Consider the following 27105-nt stretch of genomic DNA (forward strand, 5'->3'; position numbering starts at 1 on the left):
AAGCATAAAAAACTGATGTCCATGGGACACATGTTTTGAGGGGTCAGCGATTTTTTTCTTTCTTTTATTTTCTTTTTACATGCATCGAACTCTTCCCAAGCGCCAACCGGGTACTTCTGTTTCCTGTTAACTTCCCTACTTTGAACCAAACTATAAGAACTATTTTTTTTTTCGGTGGAACAAACTTTAAAAACTTATACAGGCATGTAAGTTTAAAGTAGATTTGTCATTTCTTTTTCCCAAGCGGGACCCACCAGAGGGCTCTCTATAAATAGCGGGGAGCTGGCACCCGAAATGAGCGCATATACAAACTCATATATAATATATCAATCAATTATAGAAAGAGATCAGAGAGAGAGAGAGAGGGAGAGATGGAAGTAATGAAAGTGCTTCACATGAATGGTGGAGTTGGGGAAACAAGCTATGCTAGCAACTCTCTGGTTCAGGTATATATATATACATTTTGCACATACACATATATGTACATATATGCATGCATATATCGACATACGTTATACTAATTATGCATGTACATATATACATATATATATATATATATTGCATACCATATATGCATGATATGTTGATCCCCTTCGTGGAGATAAAGTTCGCTGTTGATCTGTCCAACACTGCTTCACATGCACTTACAAAGGAGCAATGGGGTTTAGTATAGTAATACAAATCAAATCGGAACTAATGAGTTTTGACTTCGATCTTCACCAATATGATTGCTCATGTTCTTTTGATCTCTCTTTTCCTAGTCTTATAATAGACTTATAGATCTCCTTATTTATAGTTAAAAATAATGGTACTTGACAGAATAGATGATATAATCCGGAAATCATGAAGGGAAGTCGAGTTGGGGGATGGTTCCAACTCGACCCTCTGGAGACTTAAGTTAAGAATGTCTCATGCTTGATGTCGATTTCATGTTTCTTAAGTCCTTTGTGACACGAGCATATGCGATATATCACAGTGTACCAATTGTGTAGATCGATTGACACGGACTTAGTCAGTTCCCTAGGGTCAAATTATCCCCCTAGTAGTCACTCTTACATGTTCTCTTGGTGAGGTCTTATAGACATCAGTTTAATTACATGGCTGATTGACTTCAAAATATGTAACAGTATAATATTGTTCAAGCTATATGGTTCTTTTGTGTGCAGAGAAAGGTGATATCGATGACGAGACCCATCATGGAGGAAGCCATAACCGCCCTGTACTTAAGCATCTTGCCGCGTCCAACAACCCTAGCGATAGTGGACCTTGGTTGCTCCTCAGGCCCGAACACGCTCTACGTAGTCTCTGAGGTGATCAGAGCTGTGGAGAATATCCGCAGGGAGATGGGGCACAACGAGCCTCCTGAGTACCAGGTCTTCTTGAATGACCTTCCCGGAAACGACTTCAATGCCATATTCAGGGCGCTGCCAAGGTCCACGGAGAAGCAGGGCCAGTGTTTCTTCACCGGGGTCCCAGGATCTTTCTATGACAGGCTCTTCCCTAGCAAGAGTTTACATTTCGTTCACTCTTCGTACAGTCTCCAGTGGCTATCTCAGGTGATTTGGCTCACTCAATATAGAGCTAGACAGCAAAAAAGGATTATGTCTCAATGTTACCTTCTCGAAGATAAATAATTTATATATGTTTTGATTAAATTTCAGGTTCCTGAGGGACTAGAGGGTAACAAAGGGAACATATACATGGCGAGCAGTAGCCCTCGGAGTGTGATCGATGCTTATTACCAGCAGTTTCAGGACGACTTCTCGTTGTTCCTAAAGCATCGTGCACAGGAGCTGGTGTCAGGCGGGCACATGGTCTTAACGATCTTGGGCAGAAGAAGCGAGGATCCATCGAGCTCAGAATGTTGCTGCATTTGGGAGCTCTTGGCAATGGCTCTCAATGAGAAGGTTTCCGAGGTAATTAATTATAATACTTGGGATTCACACATATAAGCGGCATCTACGAACAAAATTTTAATTGGTTTTCATTTGTTTGCTCAATTAGTAGCACCTCTAGAGTCCACTTCTTCACCATACTACCAGTAAAAGAGAAAATGTAAAGACTACCATTAACGTAGCCCAAGCAAGTATAAGTTAGACGTGAGAGATCTTCAGACAGAATAGAAACCGATATGACATATGAAGAAACATGGATATACATACAGCCAACCACTACCTCTGGCTGAGAAACTTTGTTTTTTGAATATTTGTTAAAAAATACGTAGGGACTGATAGAAGAGGAGAAGATGAACAGCTTCAACATCCCGCAATACACGCCCTCCCAGTTGGAAGTGAAGGCAGAAGTTTTGAAAGAAGGGTCTTTCTCCATCAACCGTCTGGAGGTCTCGGAAGTGAATTGGAGCGTCAACAAGAAGACGACCGAGTACAATGGTCACCAGAGCAGGAACGGGAATCTCCATGGCGAAGGATACAGCGTGGCAATGTGCATGAGAGCTGTTGCTGAGCCCATGCTGATCAGCCACTTTGGGGAAGGAATCATAGAGGACGTGTTCCGGCGCTACAGGATGCTGATTGAGGACCGCATGGCGAAGGAGAAAACCGAGTTCATCAATGTCACACTCTCTCTCACCAGAAATCCAGCATGAGACAACAAGAAGAGAAAAGAAGAATGCGGCTCCCTATATGTGGCTGCTTTTTAATTACTGCAGTAATCTCATGGTGCAGAAGTATTTAATTATTTCCTTCCTATATGTGGTTGCTTTTTAAGTTGTTGGCTATCATGGCGAATGCCATGTTAAAACAAGCTTGTATTGCTGCTTTGATGCCCGGATTTCGTATCTGTGGCTGCTTTGTTATGGGATGTGATTGGTGTGATCGATCATATAGTTGTGCTCGTTTCATCTAATGCCGTAATGAAGGTTTCAGTTCAAATTCACTGCTCGGCTATTCAAATGAAGTACTCAAAGTTACTATATGAAATTTATTAAGAAAATCGCCAGACGGCATGCATCAAGCGAATTTATTATGACCCCCAAGTCCGACAAGGCAATACAACTTCATCAATGTACAAGACCAAGAAGAACCAATGAATTTTTTTTTTTCCAAATTTGCGGGAGACATTGCTATCGCAATTTCGGGAGATCGAGCATTGAAAGTTATTATCCCTCCCAACAAGCGTGCTTTCCTGAGCTTGAACTTGTGTTCTCTTCCTTACGAGGTTAAAGTTGCTTACCACTTAACCAGCACTTTGTTGGTAAGATCCAATGAATTTAATGAGAGACTTTAACTCAGAATCTTGTTATTCTTCCAAGTTCAAGGAAAGATAGAGAGGAGAATATCCGCCGAGAGATGGGGCACAACGAGCCTCCTGAGTACCAGGTCTTCATGAATGACCTTCCCCGGAACGACTTCAATGCCATACTCAGGGCACTGCCAAGGTCGAATGAGAAGCAGGGCCAGTGTTTCTTCCCCAGGGTCCCGGGATCTTTCTATGACAGGCTCTTCCCCAGCAAGAGTTTACATTTCGTTCACTCTTCGTACGGTCTCCAGTGGCTCTCTCAGGTGATTTGGGTTTGCTCAATCTAGTGCTAGACAGCAAAAAAGGATTAGCCCTCAGAGCGTGATCGACGCTTATTACCAGCAGTTTCAGGATGACTCCTCGTTGTTCCTAAAGCATCGTGCACAGGAGCCGGTGTCAGGGGGGCCGCATGGTCTTAACGATCTTGCACAGAAGAAGTGAGGATCCATCGAGCACAGAGTATTGCTGCATTTGGGAGCTCTTGGCAATGGCTCTCAATGAGATGGTCTCCGAGGTATATAATTAGATGTAATACTTGGGATCCGCAGACAATATAGAAAGGGCATCTAAACAAAAACCTATTTAAATTGGTTTTGATATATGTATGGACAAGTTGGACATGAAATTTTCAGACGAAATATATATACGACGAACCACCAAAGATGTGACTATTAGTGGCGCGGAAGTATTATAAATTTTATAGTATAAATAACAAATTTAGTGCATGGTCGTATTTAATTACGCCTTCCTATATGTTGTTGCTTTATAAGTCGTTGGTCATCGTGGTGAATGCCGTGTTAAAATAAGCTTGTATTGCTGCTTTGATGCTTGGATTTCATATCTGTGGCTGCTTTGTCATGGGATGTGATTGGTGCATCATATATGGTTGTGATCGTTTCATCTAAATACCATATTTTAGGTTTCAATTCAATACTCTGTTATTCACATAATGTCCTCCTCAAAGTAACAATATGAAAATTATTAAGAGATTTCATCAAGAAAATTGCCAATCGGCACCCATCAAGCTAATTGATTATGACCTCCAAGTCCAACCATGATAATATAAAATCATTCATTGTACAGGATGAAGACGAACGAATGAATTTAATGAGACATTAACTCAGAATCTTGTAATTCTTCCCAAGTTCAAGACAAAAACAGGGAGGCGAGTGAACCCAAAAGAATCTGGAACTAGAAAAATAAGATCGACTAAGAATCGGATCCGACATACAAGAATACATTGCAGCAAGTGATGCTTGTTTTGAGAATGCTTATTTCTTTCTCAGCTTCAGAAACAAAAGACTGTCGAGGGGGTAAAGTAGCTCCATTACCAAAAAGCGTAGCTCATCGAATCAATTTCACAAAAAGTCAGGAAACGAAAAATCATCTGAATAAGCCAGGACAATTATTTTCCAAAGTTTTCGGGGCAAGAGGCAATCCCCGATACAAATTCAGAATAGAGGGGAAGCTTTTCAGTTGACAACATCAACGACCAACTTGCGCGACTTGAGGACTGACCACCTCAACCGTCTGAAGTAGGCGGCTTGGAGCAGTGCCAATGACAATAGAAAGATCCACTTGAATCCCATCTGCATTTGGAAGCATTAAATTCGTCAGGAGTAGAACTGAGTTTCATGGGCAATTTTTACAGTTCTGATAAGCAATAAATGTTCAACCGGCAACGCAAGCCAATTCTTAAGAACTCTATTAAGGAATCAATTCCAAAAAAAAAAAAATTTAGGGCAAAAAAAATCTCAGAACTTATGGAGAAGTTACCAGCTTCCTCTCTTCCATTTCAGGTTCAGCTGCCCAGGACAAAAATGCCACAACATCTTTCCCCATCTGCAAAGCAACAGCGGTGAGTAAGAAATGATGATTATCATTTCTCGAAAGACAGTGAAAAGCATAAAGCTATACAGTCCTTATCAAAGAATGAAGACAAAAAAAGATCAACCTGAGCTTCTGTTGCTGGTGTCCCATCCTCATACTCAACAGCTCCGTCATTAAGCATCTTTGGCATAGCAATTGCTCCACCAGGGAAGTAAGGATTGTAATGTAATCCCTCTCGAATCTGCGAGAACCATAAAAGAAATAACAGGTTTTACGGAAATACTTGAGGAAAACAACATCGAATGCTAGTGGGAGAGCCTCGATACAAATGATACTGGAGGAAATGCAGAGGACACATCATAAATGCAATGGACGTTTGACTAGTAGAAGCGCATCACAAATGCAACGGAAGTTTGATTAGTAAAAGCGCATCACAAATGCAATGGAAGCTCTCTTGAGAAGAAAAGAAGGCCACCTAGCATTTCTATCGCACCAATGTTCGATTTAGCAATTTTCATTTCCAGGGAGTAACAAAACAGTGTGCCATATGTCAAAAACTCCGGGTGAAATTCCTTACTAAGACTATGCTTTTAAACAATTGAGTCATCAATGTCCAATTTGGAAGCAAGCAATTAACAGAAAACAAAAAATGGGTTTGATAAACGCAAAGACTGGCAGTTTATTGATGTGGAACTGTAATTTACCGTGACACCAGCCGGAGGATCACGATAACCAGTAAGAAGGGCAAACACATAATTCTGACCATTGTGACGAGCCTGAAAACAAACCAATTCAATAGTGAGCTGAAAAGATCCATGTGTTTTCTTTAATAATAGCAGAAAAGGAATGGTAAGAAAAGAGACATTACTTTAGTGATAAGACTTAAATCAGGAGGATAGGCCCCTCCATTAGCGAACCTAGCAGCTTGCTCATTTGAATATGGTTGAGGAAACCGATCGCTGAGTTTACCAGGACGAGTGAACATCTCACCCTCATCATTAGGTCCATCAACCACCTCAATCTCAGCGGCCATAGCCTTCACCTCCTCTTCCGTGTAAGCTACTCCCACCAGATCACGGTATGATATGAGAGACATGGAATGGCAAGATGCACAAACTTGCTGATAGACTTGGTGACCACGGCGAATCCTAAGAAATAATTCATGTTTGGCATTAGATAATAAACAGATACATGATTATGCAATTGTTAATGACTATTTGCATTTAAAAGATTCCAAGACATACAACAACCTAATAGAAGGATTGCTGTGCTACTATCAAAAGAAAGAAAAATGTGCATGGAACGGATAAATAATATGAGAGTGCAAAAGAGTAGGTGGCTTCCGGACTGTCAATGGACATAGGACAAGTTACACGTATCCAATAACATGCTCTGCTTAGTTAAAACTGCAGAGCTCAGAAACTAACAAGGTACAAAAATTTTCACAAAAGGATAAGGACACTCACGATGCATGGTCATAGGAACTGAGAATTCCTTGGTGGGGCCAGGGGTAGTTTGGACACGCTAAACCATGTTCAGCCTCATCTGCAGATACAATCGTTCCAAAGCTTAAAAACCCTGAAACACCAGCTCCAAGAAGTGCAAGAGCTCTCAAAGAGTTTGTCTGAGTAGACCCAGCTCCGTCGTACCCTTTCTTTGAGAGAAAAGATGACAAGGCCTGCAAGCACACAGCAATGCAACTAACACCATCAACAACGGTTTAAGACTTCGTGATACATTTAAAATGATAAATTAAAAACGCCATCTTAATAGTGCATTTAAGAGGAGCAGAAAACCATCTTGCTTATTAAATTTGTTCATATACAACTAAGCTACAGATGGTGAAAGGACATTTTCCCATGTATAGTAGGAGCAGGAACTCACAAAGGACTGGCCTTGAAGCTTCCGCCGCAGAAGCTGGTGGATCATTCCTCCTCCAGCCATTTCACGTCAGCCTAATTTCCAATAATGGTCCAAAATCAGATAAAAAACGAGAACCCCTCGGTGCAGGAGATGGATTGCTCCAGTCTAGACACCAGAGTCAAATGCAGGTTATACTAAAAACACAATCCAACCCCCGCCAAATAGCAAGGCACAACCAAAATACGACATGAGAACAAATTTATGGATTAAAAAGCTGAAATTTGAGGCAGAGTGGTAAAAGATAAGCTGACAAGATTCATTTGATTCGACCCATTATTAATTTTAATTATATTTTTAAAAAATACAAGTTACTATACTGTCATTAATGTATCTGAAGCTGATACGAAATCAAACACGCCCACCAACAAGGAAACTAAAGATCTAACTGCAACAAGAGATCCTACTTCGGGCATTTCAGCTGGCAGCAAAGGGATTAAATCGACAAAAAGAGCATTTTCTCTGACACCCACTACAATTGGCAATTCCAAGCAAGTCTGTTTATTAAGAACATAACCCAAATGCGTCCCTAAATGAGCTGAGTACGAACCCAAACCAATCCAATAATGTCAGAAATCTGCGAATTACAGAAACCCTAAGACGGGGATTTTTCACCTCTTTTGCTTCAGCTGTGCGATAGCCGAGCAGCAGCAGGTGCGGGAGCAGTTGCGTTGCGGATCAGAGATTGCCGGAGAGTGAGGCGAGAGAGACAGAGAAGAGGCGGAAGCAGTCAAAGGCTCGGGATCGGCAGCTTTGAAGCAGCAGCAGGCCGAAACTTCGGACAGTGGTGTGGAAGACGAAGAAAGCCACTCGGAAAATGGGCTGGGCCGTGAAAATGTAGAAATTGGAAAATGGGCTGAATGGTTGAGGAAGGCCCAGCCCAAAATGTATATGAGCCCTTTCTCATATAGAATAACGGATAGCAAATGAAATCGAATGTACTAACCACTCTACCTCGCGTTACATGGGACTGTTAAAAGAAACGAATATATATTGCTTATTTTAAGGGCACGGAGTTGCAGACGTCGACGTACTTGAGGTGGACCGAACCTGGGGATTCAAACTCGACATCATGTCTTGAGGCATCCTCTCTTGGCCTTCTGTTATAATCCCTTTAGACAGTCGCAGACTCAGAAGATCACTCTCACAACTGCAAGCTTATGAACGTCATGCAAAATCTGATCTAACGTCCAACCTAAATCCATTCGGCATGATAGGAGTGACTCTGCCAATCTCAATGATATATTCCATTGTAAACACGAGAATACGACATTATAAACGTTATAGTTCTCTGAAGGATGAGGATGTGAGCCCAAAATCCATAATAACCGATATGCATGTGAATAGTCGATCCATTCCATACATGAAAGTTTCTTTCCTAATTAGATTTTGTGAAACACTTGGAGGGAGAATGGTTCAATTTCTTTTCTTGTTGAGCATTGCATTGTTAGCTCAGGGGGGGCTTTCCATCTCCACTGAGTTATAAGAGAGTCAATCTTTGACTGTGCATGCTTTTCCTCTCGTTGACCTATTCTCTACTCATCAAGTTTAATATATACAACGAGTTTATAAACTGATAAATTTTGATCAAATGTTACCTTACACAATTTGAGAAATTTGATTGCAAACTTTGGTTATGTCTTACGTACCAACTTCCTCTGCATAATTAAGACAATACCGAGGACTGGTCCTATATAACAATTGATTTCATTAGGAGATCGGACAACAAATTTATCACGCAGATGAATAATCGGCATTCAAGTAGTCGAGACTAGCTTATGATGAGAATATAGTTTCATCTAATAAAACACCATGTTTTTTCCTAAATTTTCTCTAATTTTGCTCATGATAATACATAAATAACTAACCCACGTGATTGGTCATTACTTTGTGGATGAAAGGGTCAAAATGATTTTCTATCGCAAGCAAACTTAGAAGTAACAGTAATTCATAATTGCATGGTAGACCTTCCCGCAGTCGAAGGATTGTATTAAAAACACAAAAGAACAAATGTGGATTGTTAAGATAGATTCGGCGCTGTTTTTCTTAAACAAAGTTTTTTCAGGATATAATCTTGTGAATGAAAAAGATTTATAATTAAGAGAGCATTATTCTTTAGTTGACTGATTTAGGAACATAGTCAATCTTTTTCTGGTTATAAAGGAGGGTCAAGGCCTAGTACAATAAAAAAAAATCAGAACGAGCCAAATTTTGTTCATTGAGGGCAAAATAATATGCGAACATATGTAATGTGTAAATATAACAACGTGTATAAGATAAAACAAAATAATCTTACAGAGATTTTACATTTTTAGAAAATGTAGGGGCAAAACTTTGAAAAGCATAATTTTTAGGATGAAATCATAGAGAATATTGTGTGTTTGTTTTACAAATAATATTCAACTCAACTCAACTCAACTCAAATTATCTTCAATTCGACATCACAATCATTACTTTTTTATTTTTTAAATATTTTTAATCATTCAATTCAATTTTTAATATTAAATTTTCTCAACTATTCATTACTTTTTCACAATTCAACAACACAATTATTACTTAATCATTATTTTCTCTCAATTATTTATTACTTTTTGACACTTTTTCTCATAATTCAACAATACAGTCATTATAAACCAATTAAAACCAAAACTCAACTCAATTCAACTCTCAATCCAAACGCATTAATTTTTTGTTTTATTTGGGGGATGGGTGAGGGGGATTGGTGGGGCGTGTGTGCGTGCGTGTTGGGGATCTTAAATATCAGGCGGGGGCAACTGCCCCCCTCAAGGCCATGTCGCCCCGTCCCTGGACTGATCTAACTTGGGCTAAGATTAGTTTTGGTTTATTTAATTTCTGAATATTAAACGGTGCACAAAAAAAAAGGGAAAAAAAAGCACAAAATGAAACATAAAAACACCAAAATTTACTTTAACAAAAACCAACAGTGTATTTTATTTCTATTCAAAATTACAATTATTTCATCAAAGAGGCGCATGCCCCTACCTAACAACCAAGATGATGTAAATTTGATACTCGGTCGGACTATTCGTACTCCTTTATTAGTTATTAGGATTTTTGTTTCATTATGTAATCTCTCTTATAACTGGAAAAAAAATGCAATTATTTCTTGAAATCTTTTGTGAGACCTAGTCCCAATATTCCTCTCTTCATCGCCATTTTTATACTACGAATTAATTAATTTATATATACAAGAAGTCTCCACCCTCTACTAGTTCTCTATAAATACCAAAGAGATATAAGCCATCATCCATTCAAGCCATAGTTAATACTGAAAATTTTCAATTATTCCTTCAAATTTTAACTGCTTTTCATCATATATTTTGATTAATTCAATAAAATGGCTAACAAGTGTATGAGTATTCTCCTTGTCCTCCCGATCCTTGCATTTGCTCCCGCTAGTCATTGCAGGAGGATGAGCGGCGGATACCTTTACCCACAGTTCTACCACTTCTCGTGCCAGAGAGCCCAAGACATAGTCAACTCAGTCGTGGCCAAGGCCGTGGCACAAGAAGTTCGTATCGCTGCTTCCTTGCTCTGGCTTCACTTCCATGACTGTTTTGTCAAGGTTAGCAAAATATGGTGATCATAGGATCCACATTTTTTAGTTTTCCAGCATCTATGTAGGATGACCCTGTGCTTGTTTTGTTAGGGATGCGAGGCATCGATATTGCTAGACAGCACCAAAAGCATGACCAGCGAGAAGCTGTCCAACCCGAATAGAAACTCAGCTCGAGGTTCGAAGTCATTGATGAGATAAAATCTGCCTTGGAGAAGGAATGCCCGAACACTGTGTCTTGTGCTGACATTCTTGCTTTGGCTGCCAGAGATTCCACCGTTCTGGTTAGTGTTCCGAATCACCGTATCAGAAGACATGCCTACACATGAAGATCAAATCTCCCGATCGTATAACAACTTGTTATGTTATCAAATACTACAGGCAGGTGGACCGAGCTGGGAGGTTCCTCTAGGAAGAAGGGACTCGAGAAAGGCAAGCCTGAGTGTCTCCAACAACGACATTCCAGCCCTGAATGAAACATTCGTCACTATCCTGAATAAGTTCAACCGACAAGGCCTTAAAATCGCTGATCTTGTCGCATTATCCGGAAACTATTAATTTATCCCAACTTCATTCATCTAAGGACTAGATTTTATGTAGTTCACTACTTGGTTATTGCTGTTGGTACCTCATTAGTGATCGATCGTATGTACAGGAAGCCACACGATTGGGAATGCCAGGTGCACAGGCTTCAGGCAGAGGCTGTACAATCAGTCCGGGAATAGCCAGCCTGACTTCACTCTTGATCAGTCATATGCCTACCGACTCCGCTCAAGCTGCCCGAGCTCAGGCATGGATGACAACCTCTTCTCTTTGGACTAAGTGAGCCCCACTGCCTTTGACAATAGCTACTTTCAGAACCTGATGTCCTACAAGGGCCTCCTCAACTCTGATCAAGTACTCTTTACGGGGAGCAAGGATTCTCTGGCGCTCGTGAAGAAGTATGCTGAGAGCAAACATGCTTTCTTCTTGCAGTTTGCAGACTCGATGATGAGAATGGGGAACATCTCCCCCCTGACCGGGTCGAAGGGTGAGATAAGAAAGAGATGCCGTAAGAGAAATTAATCCATTTCGAGAGCCCTGTTCAATACTTCAATTCCTGGTTGTTTGGGGTTGTATGTTTGTGCTTGTTTAAAGTTACTAAAGCATTTCTGATCGTTTGCTGAGACTTTTGGTCTGATAGGAAATTGACAAACACATTCTAAAGAATGACCAAACATCAGAGATAATTCCCATTCATAAACATCAGATAAAACATGCCGGAAGTTCTCATAAACTCGCAGACATTCAGAGACAAGGTATAGCGTTAGCTCAGGGGTGACTTTATCAGTAACCGATGATTTTGATCAGTTATTAGCCTATACAGTTTGAGAAAGTCGATTGCAAATTTCGTTCAGTCTAAAGCAGCAACTTCCTTTGCATGATCGGAACGGTCAATACTGAGACTGCCCTGACAATTGATTTTTCAGAGAGATGATCAGACAATAGAAATATTATCACACGGATGAATAATTACAACAGCTAACTCTTTATGCTGAGACTTTTGGTGTGTTCAGCAATGACAGACATATACACATTCCCAGATCCAAGTCACCGCAAAAGAAAATTTCAAGCCAAATCCTACAGAGAAGATGCTAACAAATGCAAAGATTGAAGCATGACATGTAATTAAGATGATGTCTTCGGTTGAAGCTGATCAACCGAAGACATCATCTTGAATTGATTCTCATTTCTAGACATCAGAAAAAACTTGCAGACAACTTCTCATAAACATGCTGACATAATTCCCTTCAGAGGATTGGTTTCGAAAGCTACTACTATTTACACTTAGAATTGCACTACTCCTACTCCAAATACAGAAAACAAAGTAATTATAACAATCGAGGTTCTTTGAAATTCGGCGGGCCGCCCTTAAGCAGCGAGCTTGTTGCTTGAAGAGGTCTTCAATTGCTGATATATGCAGACATGTACTCACAGTAAGGAGCTAAGAAAAAATGGGCCTAAACAAACTTCTCTTGAGGCATAAACAACCTATCGGCATGGGCCACGGTTCAAAGCGAGTTCAGGATGGCTATAGACCACCTCGTCCCACATCAGTTTCCTCATCACCTTCTCCTTTACGCCCTCCTCTACGTCAATCTTCACCTGGAACTGGGCCGGGCAGTCGAGTGTCGGATCGTAAATGTCTTCCGGGTAAGGGTGCTTGAGTGCTTCAGCAGCAGTGATCCTCTTCCTGGGGTCGAACACGAGCATCTTCTCCAGCAAGTCCAATTCCAAAGGATCTGCCAGGGGAAAGAGACTCGAGAGCGGGATTCCTCTACAGTGAGGCAGGGACTCGACGTATTTTCTCGCCGTTGCACTTTGGATGAACTCAAGATCCGCTTCCTTTTGGGTGCCTAGCACGCTGATTATGCACTGCAACTGGTTCTCGGAGCAGGTGCCAGGAAAGATGGGTTGTCGCCCGAGAAGTTCAGCAAAGATACACCCAGCCGACCAGACGTCGATAGTTTGCCCATAGTTGTAGGAGCCAAGGAGGACCTCGGGCGCACGGTACCATCGACTGACAACATAGCCAGTCATGAACTCTGAGTCATCTTGGGCTGTCGTTCTCGCCAGTCCAAAATCGCCAATCTTCAGATCACAGTTGGAGTTGATGAGGATGTTGCTGGGCTTGAGGTCTCGGTGGAGGACGTTAGCTGAGTGAATGTAGCGGAGGCCGCAAAGAATCTGAAAGACCATAAACGTCACGTGATCGGCAGATAGTCCCTGACTCGACTTGATAATATGAGACAGGTCGGTGTCCATGAGCTCGAACACCAAATAAATGTCCTTAAATTTCGTCTTCGGGCTCGGCACCATGACATCCTTGAGGGGGATCACGTTGGCGTGCCTGACTTGCCTGAGAATGGCCATCTCCCTCAGAGTCCTGACAGCGGTGGTGGGGTCTTCGAACAATTTGGAGATCTTCTTGATGGCGACCTTCTCGTTCGTCTTCTTATCAAGCGCAGAGCAGACCACGCCGTAGGCTCCTGCCCCGAGAGGCTTGAGGGGCTTATATTTGGCATCGATCTCGAACACATGGTTACATACGGAGGAGTAATTCTTCCCTCTTCGCCAGATTCCATCAGGAGGCAGAGCTGCTTGAATCGGAGGTGCCATATGGTCAAGGCTGCTTGGCCTGAAAAATTAACAATCCGTTTTCAATATGAGCAACCTACCAGTAAATTAATGAAATATGGCACGATCAAACGAAACAAAGAGACCAATTTATTTCTAACTAAAACTGCTGCCTCTTCCCGATCATCGAAACTGTAAAATATCCATTGGGCCTATAAGCGATTAAGCCCATCTCGAGCTAATAGATTGTGATACCTAATCTCTTATAAACCCATTAGATATTTCTTAATTTTTCAGTGTGGAATTTTTTACTCTCAACAGAAACAAACGAAGTAATAAATAGATAAAAACAGAGGATAGCGTTTCATCACAGTCGGGACAACAGATTGGCATGCACCTATGACGGAATAGATTCTTACTTGGTGCAAGCAGCTTCTTGCTTCATCCTTCGTCTTCTTCAAATTGCCGACTTCGTGGGGGTGGGGGAATTCGCGGAATGCAGGGGGCTGAAGAGAATCGACTTTCACAAAACTGGGTTTGCAGTTTTTTTTTTTTGTTGCTCAGTATGTTTTGCACTTGCAGACGTGGGGATTAAGCAATTTAATGAATCTTTGTTTTTGGGTTTATATATGAATCTTTGGATTTTTGTTCCAAGCAGGTATCTGATCTTTCTGTTATGGACGCGCATGACCGTTGCTCCCTCCCGCCTCCATATTGTTTCCTTTCTTAATTATGTTTCCTAATTTCTGATTGGCTCTCGCTAGATATTAGCTATTACGGAATAGGAAACATGTATATTCCCCATATCTTCAATCTCCAGTTAATTAATCCGAATCTCGAAATAAAGATTTATTATGTAAATTTGATATATCATTTTACTTAAATTTGTTGAATTAGATAAATAAGGAGTTCATTGACAGCCAGTTTCAAATATTTCCCCGGCACACATGATCGGGAATAAGGACATAATCTTCGTTACATCTGCACGTAGGATATTTCTTCTCGGAAAATGCCCGGTCTTGATTTCTCAGTGACTTCAAATTAGATGCTGCAGTTACGTACTAACCAAGAAACATAGCATTGATGCAAATTTTTTCTTCAATATAAGCTTTATCTATCTATCTATCTATCTATTATTTAAGAGTGGTATAATTGGGTATAATCAGGAAATTAGAGGTTTATTGGAAAGGGGAGGGAGCTTTTCTTAAACCAACACTTATGTTTTATATAGAAATCTTCATGATCTATCTTTAGGATTTGGGTTTCTTGCTTGATTTTATCGCCCTTATTTCGATTTTCAATTGGGAAAAATACCATTCCTCCCCCCAAAACTATTGGCGCAGGGCACTTTTTTATTTTTGGACATTTGCCCCCCTCAACTATTGTGAGGGGGAAAATGTACCCCCACCATTAGCATTCCCGTCCAAATGGACGAATGAGTCACGTGCATTACATGTCAATCTATAAAAAAAAAAAGACTTTCAAAAAAAAATTCGAAGAAAAAGAAGAACTTCCACAGAAGTCTCTCCACATCAAGTTTATACAATGAGGGTTTATAATTAACCGATGATTTTGATTAGGTATCGGCTTACAGAGAACTTCATTTTAGTCTTAATTACCAACTTCGTCAGCATAATTAGAACGGCCACTACCGAGAATTTAGTTCTTAGTGAGATAAGACAACATAAATATCCCATGATGAATAATCGGCGCCCAAATAGTCGAGACAAGCCTACAATAGGAATACATATATAGTTTCATTTCACACGATGTTTATCTCATCTCTTCTCCCTCTCTCTTCTTATGAAATTACATAAATTAATATGAAAGCTGAGATAAATTCATTCAAAATCATAAAGAAACTAAAGATGCATATTATTGTAAAAATTCAAGTGAGATAATTTCATTCAAAATCATCTTAACAATCCCGACAGAGAAAGAAGTTGCCTGCATAATTCTATTCATAGGAATGGTTTGAAAAGTACTACGATCTACAGAATTACAATTGCCTACTCTTATTTCGTATACCGGAAACGAAGTGATATGAAGAGAGGAACTTCAAAAATTGCGGGCCTTCTTTGATACTTGAAAATGTTTCCGGTTGCGCGGACATGTCCTTCATAGTCAGAAGCTAGTAAAATTTGGGCCTAAACAGATTAACTTCCATTTCTTGAGGCAGCTGGACGACCTATCGGTGTGGGCCGCTGTGCAAAGCGATCATGGCAGCACATCAACTCGTCCCACATCAGTTGCCTTAACGTATTATGCTCCACACCCTCCAGGTCAAGTTTCACCTGGGACTGGGCTGGAACGTCGAGGCTTGGATTGTAAACATCTGCCAGGTAAGGGTGCTTGAGCGCTTCGGCCGCAGTGATCCTCTTCCTGGGGTCGAATACTAGCATCTTCGCGAGCAAGTCTAATCCCAGAGGGTCAGCTAGGGGAAAGAGAGTCGACAGCGGGGTTCCTCTGGTGCAAGGCAGTAACTTGATGTATCTTCTGGCCTTCTCACTTTTGATGAAATCGAGCTCTGCTGGCTTCGGGGTGCCTAGCACACTGATTATGCGCTGCAACTGTTTCTGGAAGCAGGTGCCTGGAAAGATGGGTTTTCGCCCGAGAAGTTTGGCAAAGATGCACCCCACCGACCAGACGTCGATAGGTTGCCCATAGTTGTAGGAACCGAGAAGGACCTCGGGTGCACGATACCATCGAGTGACGACATAGCCAGTCATGAACTCGGAGTCGTCTTGGGCTGCAGTTCTCGCAAGTCCAAAATCGGCAATCTTCAGATGACAGTTGGAATTGACGAGGATGTTGCTGGGCTTCAGGTCTTGGTGGAGGACGTTGGCTGAGTGAATGTAGCGGAGGCCGCAGAGTATCTGAAAGACGAAGCACCTGACGAGGTCAGCAGATAGCAGCTGACTGGACTTGATTACACGATCCAGGTCGGTGTCCATGAGCTCGAACACCAAATAAACCTCCGTGAACATAGACGGTCGGCTCGGCACCATCACATGCTTGAGTGAAATCACATTGAAGTGCCTGATTTGCCGGAGCATCTTCATCTCCCTCAGGGTCCTGACAGCAGTGGTGGGGTTTTCAAACACATTGGAGATTCTCTTGATCGCGACATTCTCCTTCATCTTCTGATCTTTCGCGGAGCAGACCACACCGTAGGATCCCGCCCCGAGACCCTTGATGGGCTCAAACCTTGCATCGATTTCAAAAATAGTGCCCCATACGGAGTAGTAACTCCTTCCTGTTCGCCAGAGTCCATCAGGAGGAAGAGTTGCGTGAACCGGAGGCAACATCCAATCAACGCTAATTGGCCTGAAATATTAACAGATTAATGGCTATCCCCATAAGCAACCCGGAAAGGAAATACAACACGATCAAACAAATAAACAAACGCTTTTCCATCCAACCAAAACTGGTGCCTTCCCAAAAATGACATCCGACTTGAATTGCTTTTTTCTTTTTTTTTTGGATAATTATGAATTGCTATATCAATAAAACAGAACAACATAGCATTGCATCATATTCAAGACAAGTGAATCGTCATGCACGAGGACGAACCGTTCGGTAGAGAAGGTACAAATTCAATAACATAAAGAAGTATGTTCTCTTGCTTACTTCATCAGAATTTCTTGCTTCATTCTTGTCCCTCTGCGAATCACCTACTTCGTGGGAGATTGTGGAATTGCAAGGGGCTGAAGGAAGAGATTTTCGTGAAATCGGGATTGCAAGTGTCACTTCAATACTAAACTCTGAGTAGAAATATTAAATGAATCTTTCATTTGGGTTTTTATATGAATCTTTGGTTTTTGTTTCACTCGCAGGTATATATCTTTATCGGGGTGCTTCAGCAAAAAGAGGTATCTAAATCTATCTGTGCGTCTCTCCAGCTCTGTTCCTTCATCTCCGAGTCACAGAAATAATCGTTGCTCCCGCCAGCCAGCCACCATCCTTTTTTTTTTTGGGGTCCTAAGTGATATTTCCTGATTTCTCAATGGGTAAATATTCCTTATATTTCGGATAGGAAATATGTGTATTTTCTATTTACTTCATTGATGCGAATTTCTTCTTCGAGATTTGCCTTTTTAGATATGTTATCTATTATGGTGAAATAAATATCTTATTTGGTAAGTATAAGTGATAGATATATCATTTTAATTTTTTTTCGATAGTTTAACGGGACAAAAGCCCAAAAAAAAACAAATTACTAACATGGGTTGCTCAAGCGATTCGGCTTTTGTTTCCCTTAAGTAATGTCTCGAGTTCGAGTCTTGTGAATGGAGAAAATCCACGCTGGGAGAGTTTTACCCCTTATTGGACCGATCCGGGTCGGCTGGATTAGTCGGGGCTCAATTGGGCTTTTGAATACCAAGATTCACACCAAAAAAGAAAACAAACTATGAACTACATAGGTTGGGTATAGAAGCCCCAACAATATTGCCATATAATAGCGGGCCAATGTCGATTGGAGGATATCATGTTAATTTTAAATACCTTGGATTAAAAGCCGCCATTTGCAAATATTTTCCCTGCACATGATATATATGATAAGTATGTGGTTTTTGATCTTGTTAGTCTTAAATCAATCAATAACGCGCTTCAAGTTGCATTTCTCATTTAACTTCAATACCGGGTGCTTCCATTATGACAATTTTTAATTCACCAATTGTGTAGGCATGTACTCTAAAAGAAAATTTTAAAAGTCGGTTTGATTTTATGGTCGATTTTTAAAATTTTAACTTTAACTGTAACTCTACTCACTATACAACAAAAGTCAACAACACAATTATTACTTTTTCCCTTTTCTTCAATTTTTTTAACCATTCAATTCAATTTTTAATACTAAATTTTTTCAATTATTCATTACTTTTTCACACTTTTTTCATAATTCAACAACACAATCATTACAGTACAATTAAAATCAAAACTCAACTCTACTTAACTTTAAAACCAAACACACTGTAAATGACTCTTTCTCACAATGATGAAATTGGGGAAAACTGAAAAGGTTATTACGGTTAATAACAATTGCAACAATCACTCAAGTGGTGAACATCTCATCAACTCATTTCTTGCATTTTAATAGTTCTTACTCAAACCATACGACAATGTAGGATTACCAAAAAATTTCTATTTTCAAAAATTTGAATTTTTTTTTTGAAAGAGTGCCACATCAACGACATGTGCAATAATCAATCAAGAATTCCCCTTAGTGGGTCGACCCGGTTCGAACTGGATTAGTCAGAATTTATTAGGCTTCCGAATAATACGGAGCGCACCGAAAAAGAAAAAGATTTTTTTCATAATATAGGGGTCAAATATGAAAAGGAATTAAAGTAAAATTTTGAAATAGTGATAGTGATGGATGAAAAGGCTTTAAAGTCGTATCTATGGCCTAATATAGTCTATTTTTTTTCTTTTCGCTTATAATGGAGGGACATGACCTAGTATAAGGATAAGAAATAAAGTAAAGTATAGTAAAGGGGCATAAAGTGCAGGCTTACAACTGCACTAGTTGAAAATTAATGAGCACAGAAACTTCAAAAATTAAGGGACAACCAAAACACTAGAACACGTCTCCTATTTGCTGATATACATGGGCATGTCCTTCGCAGTCCAAAGTTCACAGAATGGGCTCGAAGAAACTTCTCTTGAGGCATAAGACCCGTACCATGGCACAAAGCGAGTTCGGGATGGCTGTATAACTCCTCTTCCCACATCAGTTTCGCTTTCGGTTTCCTCATCCAAGATCGGGATGGTTCCATATGAAATACGGCACAATCGGACGAAAAAAAAAAACGGATCTGGAATCGATAAAACAGAGGAAAGCGTCACATCGCACTCGGACAAGAGATTGGCACGGGAGACATAATAGATTCGTACTTGGTGCAAGCAAATTGATGACTTGGTGGGGGAAATTCTGGGATTGCGGGGCTGAAGAGAATCGATTTTCTGGAAATTGAGCTTGCAGAAGTGGGAATTAAGCAATTTAATGAATCTTTGTTTTTGGGTTTACATAATATGAATCTTGGATTTTGTTTCAAGCAGGTGGCTGATCTGTCTGTTGTGGACGCGCATGACCGTTGCTCCCTCCCTCCCGCCACCATTTTGTTTCCTTTCTAAATTATGTTTCGTAATTTCTGATTGGCTCTTGCTAGGTATTCCCTATTTACGGAATAGGAAACATGTATATTCGCCACACCAAAAAAAAAAAAACCATGTATATTCGCCCATATTTTTTTTTTGGGCCAATATATAAACTGTATCTTTTTTTACTACATATATTAGTATCTTCAATCCTCGGTTAATTGATGCGAATTTTACAGTTATTTATCTATGATTTAAATTTTGTTTTGATGAGTATATATATTAGAGAAATTATAACATGAGATACTAAATAATATCCCAATGAGGCACATACTTTTTGCATCTTTTAATTATTAAAACTTACATTTTGACCTGCAGTTTTTTTTATTCTCGTTACAATATTATCGGATCACATTCCAAAACAATCAAATATATTGAATTGATGATGTGTAGCATTTAGACGCCGACACTTGTCACAATTACTACCGACCCTTTAACTGCTCCTGCCCATACCACCAGAAACCTTACCCGATATTTTGAATCGAACGATTTTTTTAAGATAACCAGTCTAATAGAATGCAGTTCATTATTAAATCGGCTTGGATTTATCAGTTTGATTCATAGACTCGGTTTAAACATTCAGTTATTCATCTGAAATACCATCGTCGGTCATGGCTTCCATCGTCATCGGAGAATAGCGAGATGGACTTAGGTTTTCATTGGAGAATTACAACCTAATAAAACAACACATAATCCAATGGATCAAACGAATGAATTTAGTCATCTTATGATTTAGTTTCATGAACGGTTTATGTTCGGCCATGCTCGTGCGTGCTAAGATGACCATTGGCGATTGCCTTGATATGCAGTTGGACAAATATTGGAATTCGATGAACACGTTATGGCAGGACGCAAATTCATTAAACGGCAACAAGACTGTGGGAAGGAGACGAGATTGTTGCAATAACTGTTGACATAATTTAAAGATGAAGAACGTCGTCGTCAATGGCGGTTTCTGGTGAATGAACGACTGCCTTTTTTTTCCAGTTATTCTAAAAAAAAAGGAAAAATAATCTCCCTAGTTTAACTTCCTTAAAATATGAAATGTTAGTTTTTTTTTGTGGGGATCACTATGTCTAAAATTGTGGACTTATAAATGTAAAATAGGTTTATGAAAAAAAAGGGAAGAAAATCTGAAAAACACGATTCCTGTAAACCACCATTTTAGAATTACTCGATATTATCCATTTATCTAGAATTGCTCAAGCAGATTGAATGATTGGTCAAGGCCAAAATGAAGCCGTTAGTTTTTCATCCAGGTCCTACGAATTGCCCAAATGGATAACATAATTTGCATAGCCAATATATAAAGACTCGAACTTAGTTGTTTTTCATCGGACGAGGGAGGGACAAGTACAAATTATTGTGGGTAAAAATCGCAAAATTAATAGTTAAAGGACTACAATTTGAGGGGAAAAATATATAAATTATGAATGGTAAGATTTCATGTTGAAATATCTAATGCATAGAATTAGTATCTTACCATGAAACATTATTTAGTGTCTCGCTCTAAAAGCAATCTATATATTATATGGTATATCTTTTTTTTTCTTGGATTAAATGAATGAAAAGTGCATCAGCCTTCGATCGTTTCTAAATATCCCCCTACACATCGGGAATAAGGTTATCTTTGTTAGATCGGTTGGTACACGTGTGTGTAGTTTAAAATCATTGAATAACGCACTTGAATTTCTGGCTAATTTCAGATTAAAAAAAAGGCATGTCGAGTAGATAGTATATGTGTTTCCATTATGACAATTTTTAGTTCAACTCATTTTCCACAATTCACAAATAGAATTAACATAGCAGTGGTGTATAGAGCCTCGTTACGAACATTTCAGTGGTCGTTTGGACCGTAGCAAGCTCAAGCATAATCAAGCTTAATCAAGAATGGAGGAGCTTATATATCTTTTTTTCAACGGTCACAAGGGAATTCAAAATTTTAAGTTTTAAATAGAAATATCGAGGATCAAATTTGACTTCCTACTTGATTTCATCATTGGAAAAGTTAATTAGATAAAAGTATTTTGTACAATCAATTGCTTTAACATATCAAAAGAGGACGTACCGTATGGTGCGTCCTTCTCGCCTAATAATCAAGAAATTCAAAATTCAATATTAAGTGGGACTACTGTACCTCTTTATTAGCTATTAGGATTTCTATTTTACTGTAAAATATGAGTAAGACTAACTTTCTTTCTTTTTTTCCAATAAATAAGCGTAACTTGCACAAATAATATATCTCGCAATTTAATTTACATAAAAGAATTTTCAGTATGTCGAAAAAGAAGCGTAACATTTTGTTTTTCCCTTTTGGGCAGAACATAAAATAGGTAACTTGAAGTGGCATATATTCACATTGGAACATCGAAGAGATGTTTGTTCGTGTCTTGCTTGATTGCATTATCCTCCTTGCTCTTGCCTGCATTGCTTTGCCTTCAATTCATGCCATACGCTGCCCCAGTCCAAAAGGTAATTGCGCCATAAAGCTTTCCCGTATCGTACGGACATCCGCGTCCTTGTTTCTCCCCTTGCTTAAATTAAGGTCTGCAGCCGAAATATATATATACTTGCAAAAATCTTAAGCAAAACAAGAACATGCTAAAGCCCAACAACCAGTATATGTATTATAGGTCATTGACAAAGAATAATCATAGGAGGACGAGGCTCAGTTGTAATTTTTTTAACAAAATAAAGAAAAGAAGAACATTAGGCCCAACTGTCCATTGAAGAGCAAAAACGTAGGCCCAATTACTATTATATTATATCATTATTAATCTAATAAAAGAAAAACGAAAAATGGGTGAAAGGTTGCGAAAATTACAATTTGTGGCTGCTGGGATTCGAGCCCAGGTCTCCACGGCCACAACGTGGAATTCTGACCACTAAACTACAGCCACTTGATGGCAATGGTTGCCCAAAATTAAAGTAATGTAGGTGGCTAACAATGTACCTATACGCCAGTGACCAATTTCTATTTCAGCAAGTACCAACAAAGGTCCACCGAAGGAACAAAAAAAAAAAAACAAGTACCAACTAAGAATAATTCTAGACTACAAACAAATCGGGACTACGACTCTCCAGATTGTTATAGTATTGATGTTTAGTTGTCATAGTTTTTGGTCGCGTTCACCTGATTTAACATATTGCCACAAAAAGATTTGAAGGAATACTAGTCTAACATGAACTGTTCAAAAGGAAGAAACATAGGTTGGGTCCATGAATCATGTTTATTGTGGATTTGTTTTGAGTTCCTCGGCATCCAACAACCACTCCAGTGAGGTCATCAGCAGCTCCCGCGGTTGGCGACTACCTTGCCTAGGGCAATAGTGGCAGGAGTCGGGCCACCACCGCCCCCGTCATCTCTCTCTTCATTTGGAAGAGAGAGAGACTAAGAAGATTGGAGTTATGCCAGGATTCCGACCTTCACAGGCCCAATTATTTCATCTCCCTTTTTCGACTGAAGAAAGTGAGAGAGAGACGTCGGCCATCACCTCCCTAGAAGATGTCGTCGGAGCCCGCTGCCCAGCATTGAGCCCCCACATCTCCCTCCATATCCAAGTTCTGCGAGCTTCTTTTCTTCAATTTCTAAAGTTTAGTTTTATTTTTAAAATTAAAAATATTTATTTCCAGGGATAGATTGGTCATTTCCCTTTAATATCCTAGTTTTAAATCTAAACACACTTCAAAGACTTGATTAGGATATAGCAAACCCACAGGATTTAAAATCCCATTCCATCCACTTCTATTTCAATCTCCAAACCGGCAACCAAATATTGCCATTATAACATAAGGTAGGTTTATGAGCCTAACAAGATAAGGTAGAGAAAGAAATAAAAGGACACAGGCAGTGAGACTTACAAAATGCCCTCCGCGTGGACAGTCAACAATGATTTCCAGAGGTCTCTCTTAGCTCAGTGGGGTGTAACTGTCTAATGTTGTGCTGTACTGTCTTGTTTCCTGATGTCTGGCTATGATGTGTATGTCTCCTCTTTAATTTCCCTATTGTTTTTGCTGTTCAGTTGGCCTGCGTGCCTCTTTTTCCCATTTTAATGGGCTCTGAGCTTCTTTGCTTTAATTTGTGCTGAGTCCACAATGAGATATTGTATTTGGGAGAAGTAAATGATAAAGAGCATCACAAAAAAAAAAAAAAAAAAAGAGATGCCCTCTGAGTCGGAAGTGAGGGAAGAGGTTTCGGAAGAAGGGTCTTTCTTTCATCAACCGTTTGGAGGCAACAACACGGTCATGACCAAAGCAGCAACATGGAAGGAATTAGGTGATGAGCGAAATGTAAATGTGGCCAAACCCGTGGGTACCATTTTTTTCCTAATTGTTGTTTGTAATTGGAAAAAGAGAGGAACACCTAAAAGAAATTAAAGTCGAACGAATTGAAGACGGAGGAGGACAAGGGGAAAGGGTGAGGAGAAGAGAGAGTAAGAGAGGAAAGAGGGAGTACAACGTGGAATTCTTACCGCTAAACTACAGCCACTTAGTTTAATCCTCGTCAAATAATTGAATTGGTTACGAGAACATCTATAAGTTTTTTCAATGTCAACCCTGGTATTTAGGAATTCAATTGGACCCCAATTAACATCTATAATTTCAACCAATTCTTCCTCACTGTAAAATACCCACTTGGGCCTACACGGACTTGAGCCCATCTGTAACCCAAAAGCTTAAGCTAATAGGTTACTGGACCCAAGCCTCATATAAGTTTGTGGTTTCTTTCTCAATTTTTCGATGTGGGACAACATATCTCAACACCCGCCCTCACGTGGCAACGTGTGGTCCAACACGTGCCACGTGCCTTAAACACCCGCCCTTAACAACTGACCCGAGCCGGGCATCCTCTTCTGTGCTCGGGTAAGGGGGGACAAATACTAAACTAGCCTCGAGCTCCACACTCGTGCCTAACTAGAGGTGCAATTTTAGCTACCTCGGAACTGGACCGGACCACTCTTGGGCCTGATTAACATGAGGCGCACTCTTGGCTACCTCGAAATCGAATCTGGCGTGGTGTGAGCCCACATGAGCGCGCGGAAGCATAACCCGCTCTGATACCATGTAAAATACCCACTTGGGCCTACACGGACTTGAGCCCATCTGTAACCCAAAAGCTTAAACTAATAAGTTACTGTACCCAAGCCTCATATAAGCTTGTGGTTTCTTTCTCAATTTTTCGATGTGGGACAACATATCTCAACACTCACCATGCTATTTCAGCAAGCATCAAGTAAGAAAGTCCGAACTGCAAACTAGGGATACCACAACTAACTCTTTAATTTTTTGTTGTACAAATATTTTATTCTCATAGTTTTCTTCCGTCGTACTGAGCTCATGTAAAGCCAAGCTATTCAAAAGAAAGAACCATAAATCTCCGCTAAGATCCATGCACTGTGTCATTTGTGTATTTGTTTGAAATGTTCCTCGAGATCGAACGACTAGTGCAGCATCATGTCGATTTGCTCATAACTTCCGAATTCATTATAATGGATCAATTATGCGTAATTAGGGTTATATAAACATCCCGGTTCTAGGCATTGCTCGTAACATTACCAACATGGTGAAAGCAAACAAAGGATATTCTTCACATGTGAATTGTCAATGCTCAAAGCAGATGAAAAAGAGAGCGGAGCAGTCCAGTCAACGTTTGCCGGCCGCGCGTGACGTGATTTTGTCCAATTGTATTTTCTTACTTATAAAGTAGGCCCACTATTAGTCTAGCCCATCGTTCAAACCCATTTTCCAGTCCCACTTGATTTCGCAACCCAATTCAATAATAAAAATTAATAACATTGCTGGGTAAATCGTTGGACTAGTGAGGCAAAATTCGTACACTCTCAGTATAAAAAAAATCATAGACTTTTACTTAATTTGTTAATTTGAATTATCAATTTAATATTTTATTTAACTAAAAAAAAGATATATACTAATGAAAATCTATACCGTCTGAATATAAACAAATGGGATGGAGAGATCTATACTAATATATTTATGAACCATTAGTAGACATGTATACTATACTAATGGTTTATATTTGAAAAGTATATAATTATGTCCATTTGGATAGATTTTCAGGACTTACCAATGAGACTTTACCAATGAGAAGCATATATTGATGTCCGTAGGAATAGATTTTCAAAACTTGTACCTTCAGACAATAAGGCCCCGTTTGGATTCACAATCTATTAATTTTAACTTTAACTTTAACTTTAACTCAACACACTACATAACAAAAATACACATTTCCCAATTCAAAAATTTTAACTTTAACTTTAACTCAACACACTACACAACAAAAACACACGTTTCCCAAGTCAAATTTATAATCACATCTCATTTGTCATTTTCCACAATTAAAATCAAAATTAAAATCAAACTAACTTTAACTCTGAATCCAAACGGCCCGTAAGAGTTAGGAAAAATCTCTCGTTAGTAAAAGTTTTTTGCAACATATTTTGACTGTTAGTATAGTTTCGAAAAATCTATCCTAATAGATATCAATATATACTTGTCAATATTTTTTTTATATCCTAATAGATATTCAATATATACTTGTCAATATAACCCATTAGTAAGGCTTGGTTTGGGAGTGTTGTTACTAAAATAGAAGTGCTAGAGTATAATTATTGAAAAATAACTGTTGATTTTAGAATAAGCAAAAGCATTTGGGATGTAACAAATGAAAACTGTTGAAAGTAAAAAACACAATTATTAATACTTTAAACAGAATAAGTAGAAACAGATTTCATAAGCACCTATTAATCTACTTGAGAAAATCACGTTTGCAACCATAATTTCGACTCAAATCATGGTTTCAAAATTTCTCACCAAACACAAAATCTGCGTAAAATTATAAGGAAAAGTTATTATCGAACCTTCCACCACACTCCTAAACGAACTGTAAATTATTCATAAATATGTTGGTATAGAGCTCTCTATACCGATAGTTTATCTTCTGATGGTATAGATTTTCGTTGGTATATGTCTTTTTTTTGTAGTATTAATTTAACTTCGCAGGAATAAACACAATTTTTCGATGTTGCATATAAGGTTTTTCACTTTCCATAACCGCAATAGATAATCTGCGGTGTACGATTTTAGACCGTGGTGCAATTATTGTTCTCGTAGTATCTACACCGATACCATAGCTTAGTCTCATCCAGTTTCTTATCGGCGTTGAGGGCAATTTGAACAAAAAAAATTGAATTAAAGATCAAATCGAAACTACAAAGTTTCAAGAT

At 39.4% G+C, this 27105-nt stretch overlaps 4 protein-coding genes, 1 non-coding gene and 1 pseudogene across 5 annotated transcripts; 2 read left to right on the top strand and 4 right to left on the bottom strand.

The window, feature by feature from the left end:
• The first annotated feature begins 298 nt into the window (after nt 1-298).
• LOC116198554 (salicylate carboxymethyltransferase-like) lies at nt 299-2895 on the top strand. Its single transcript, XM_031528724.1, has 4 exons — nt 299-446; nt 1167-1556; nt 1662-1916; nt 2225-2895. The coding sequence occupies exons 1-4, from the start codon at nt 372-374 to the stop codon at nt 2603-2605; spliced, it is 1101 nt and encodes a 366-aa protein (XP_031384584.1). The 5' UTR covers nt 299-371; the 3' UTR covers nt 2606-2895.
• Nucleotides 2896-4357: 1462 nt separating this feature from the next.
• LOC116201877 (cytochrome c1-2, heme protein, mitochondrial) lies at nt 4358-7779 on the bottom strand. Its single transcript, XM_031533320.1, has 8 exons — nt 7624-7779; nt 6973-7043; nt 6555-6766; nt 5957-6236; nt 5793-5864; nt 5213-5329; nt 5035-5100; nt 4358-4847 (listed from the first exon to the last, which is right to left on the bottom strand). The coding sequence occupies exons 2-8, from the start codon at nt 7030-7032 to the stop codon at nt 4731-4733; spliced, it is 924 nt and encodes a 307-aa protein (XP_031389180.1). The 5' UTR covers nt 7033-7043; nt 7624-7779; the 3' UTR covers nt 4358-4730.
• Nucleotides 7780-10366: 2587 nt separating this feature from the next.
• On the top strand, nt 10367-11662 carry LOC116201608 (annotated as a pseudogene).
• A 789-nt stretch (nt 11663-12451) lies between these two features.
• LOC116201390 (mitogen-activated protein kinase 7-like) lies at nt 12452-13744 on the bottom strand. Its single transcript, XM_031532613.1, has one exon. It carries the CDS (start codon nt 13742-13744, stop codon nt 12617-12619), a length of 1128 nt encoding a protein of 375 aa, XP_031388473.1. The 3' UTR covers nt 12452-12616.
• A 1873-nt stretch (nt 13745-15617) lies between these two features.
• On the bottom strand, nt 15618-17010 carry LOC116201321 (mitogen-activated protein kinase 7-like). Its single transcript, XM_031532523.1, has one exon. It carries the CDS (start codon nt 17008-17010, stop codon nt 15859-15861), a length of 1152 nt encoding a protein of 383 aa, XP_031388383.1. The 3' UTR covers nt 15618-15858.
• A 5679-nt stretch (nt 17011-22689) lies between these two features.
• TRNAH-GUG lies at nt 22690-22761 on the bottom strand. The gene has a single exon. It is a non-coding gene; the product is annotated as a tRNA-His (tRNA).
• Between the last annotated feature and the right edge of the window lie 4344 nt (nt 22762-27105).

Source organism: Punica granatum, chromosome 3, assembly GCF_007655135.1.
Source record: "Punica granatum isolate Tunisia-2019 chromosome 3, ASM765513v2, whole genome shotgun sequence".
NCBI classification, from domain to species: Eukaryota; Viridiplantae; Streptophyta; class Magnoliopsida; order Myrtales; family Lythraceae; genus Punica; species Punica granatum.

Coding starts and splice junctions, on each gene's coding strand:
- LOC116201321 (XM_031532523.1), bottom strand. CDS start 17,010: ATGTTGCCTCCGGTTCACGCAACTCTTCCTCCTGATGGACTCTGGCGA.
- LOC116201877 (XM_031533320.1), bottom strand. CDS start 7,032: ATGGCTGGAGGAGGAATGATCCACCAGCTTCTGCGGCGGAAGCTTCAA. Junction 5,101..5,212: donor CACCAGCAACAGAAGCTCAG/GTTGATCTTTTT, acceptor GTTGCTTTGCAG/ATGGGGAAAGATGTTGTGGC. Junction 4,848..5,034: donor AAATGGAAGAGAGGAAGCTG/GTAACTTCTCCA, acceptor TTCCAAATGCAG/ATGGGATTCAAGTGGATCTT.
- LOC116198554 (XM_031528724.1), top strand. CDS start 372: ATGGAAGTAATGAAAGTGCTTCACATGAATGGTGGAGTTGGGGAAACA. Junction 1,557..1,661: donor GTCTCCAGTGGCTATCTCAG/GTGATTTGGCTC, acceptor ATTAAATTTCAG/GTTCCTGAGGGACTAGAGGG. Junction 1,917..2,224: donor TCAATGAGAAGGTTTCCGAG/GTAATTAATTAT, acceptor AAAAATACGTAG/GGACTGATAGAAGAGGAGAA.
- LOC116201390 (XM_031532613.1), bottom strand. CDS start 13,744: ATGGCACCTCCGATTCAAGCAGCTCTGCCTCCTGATGGAATCTGGCGA.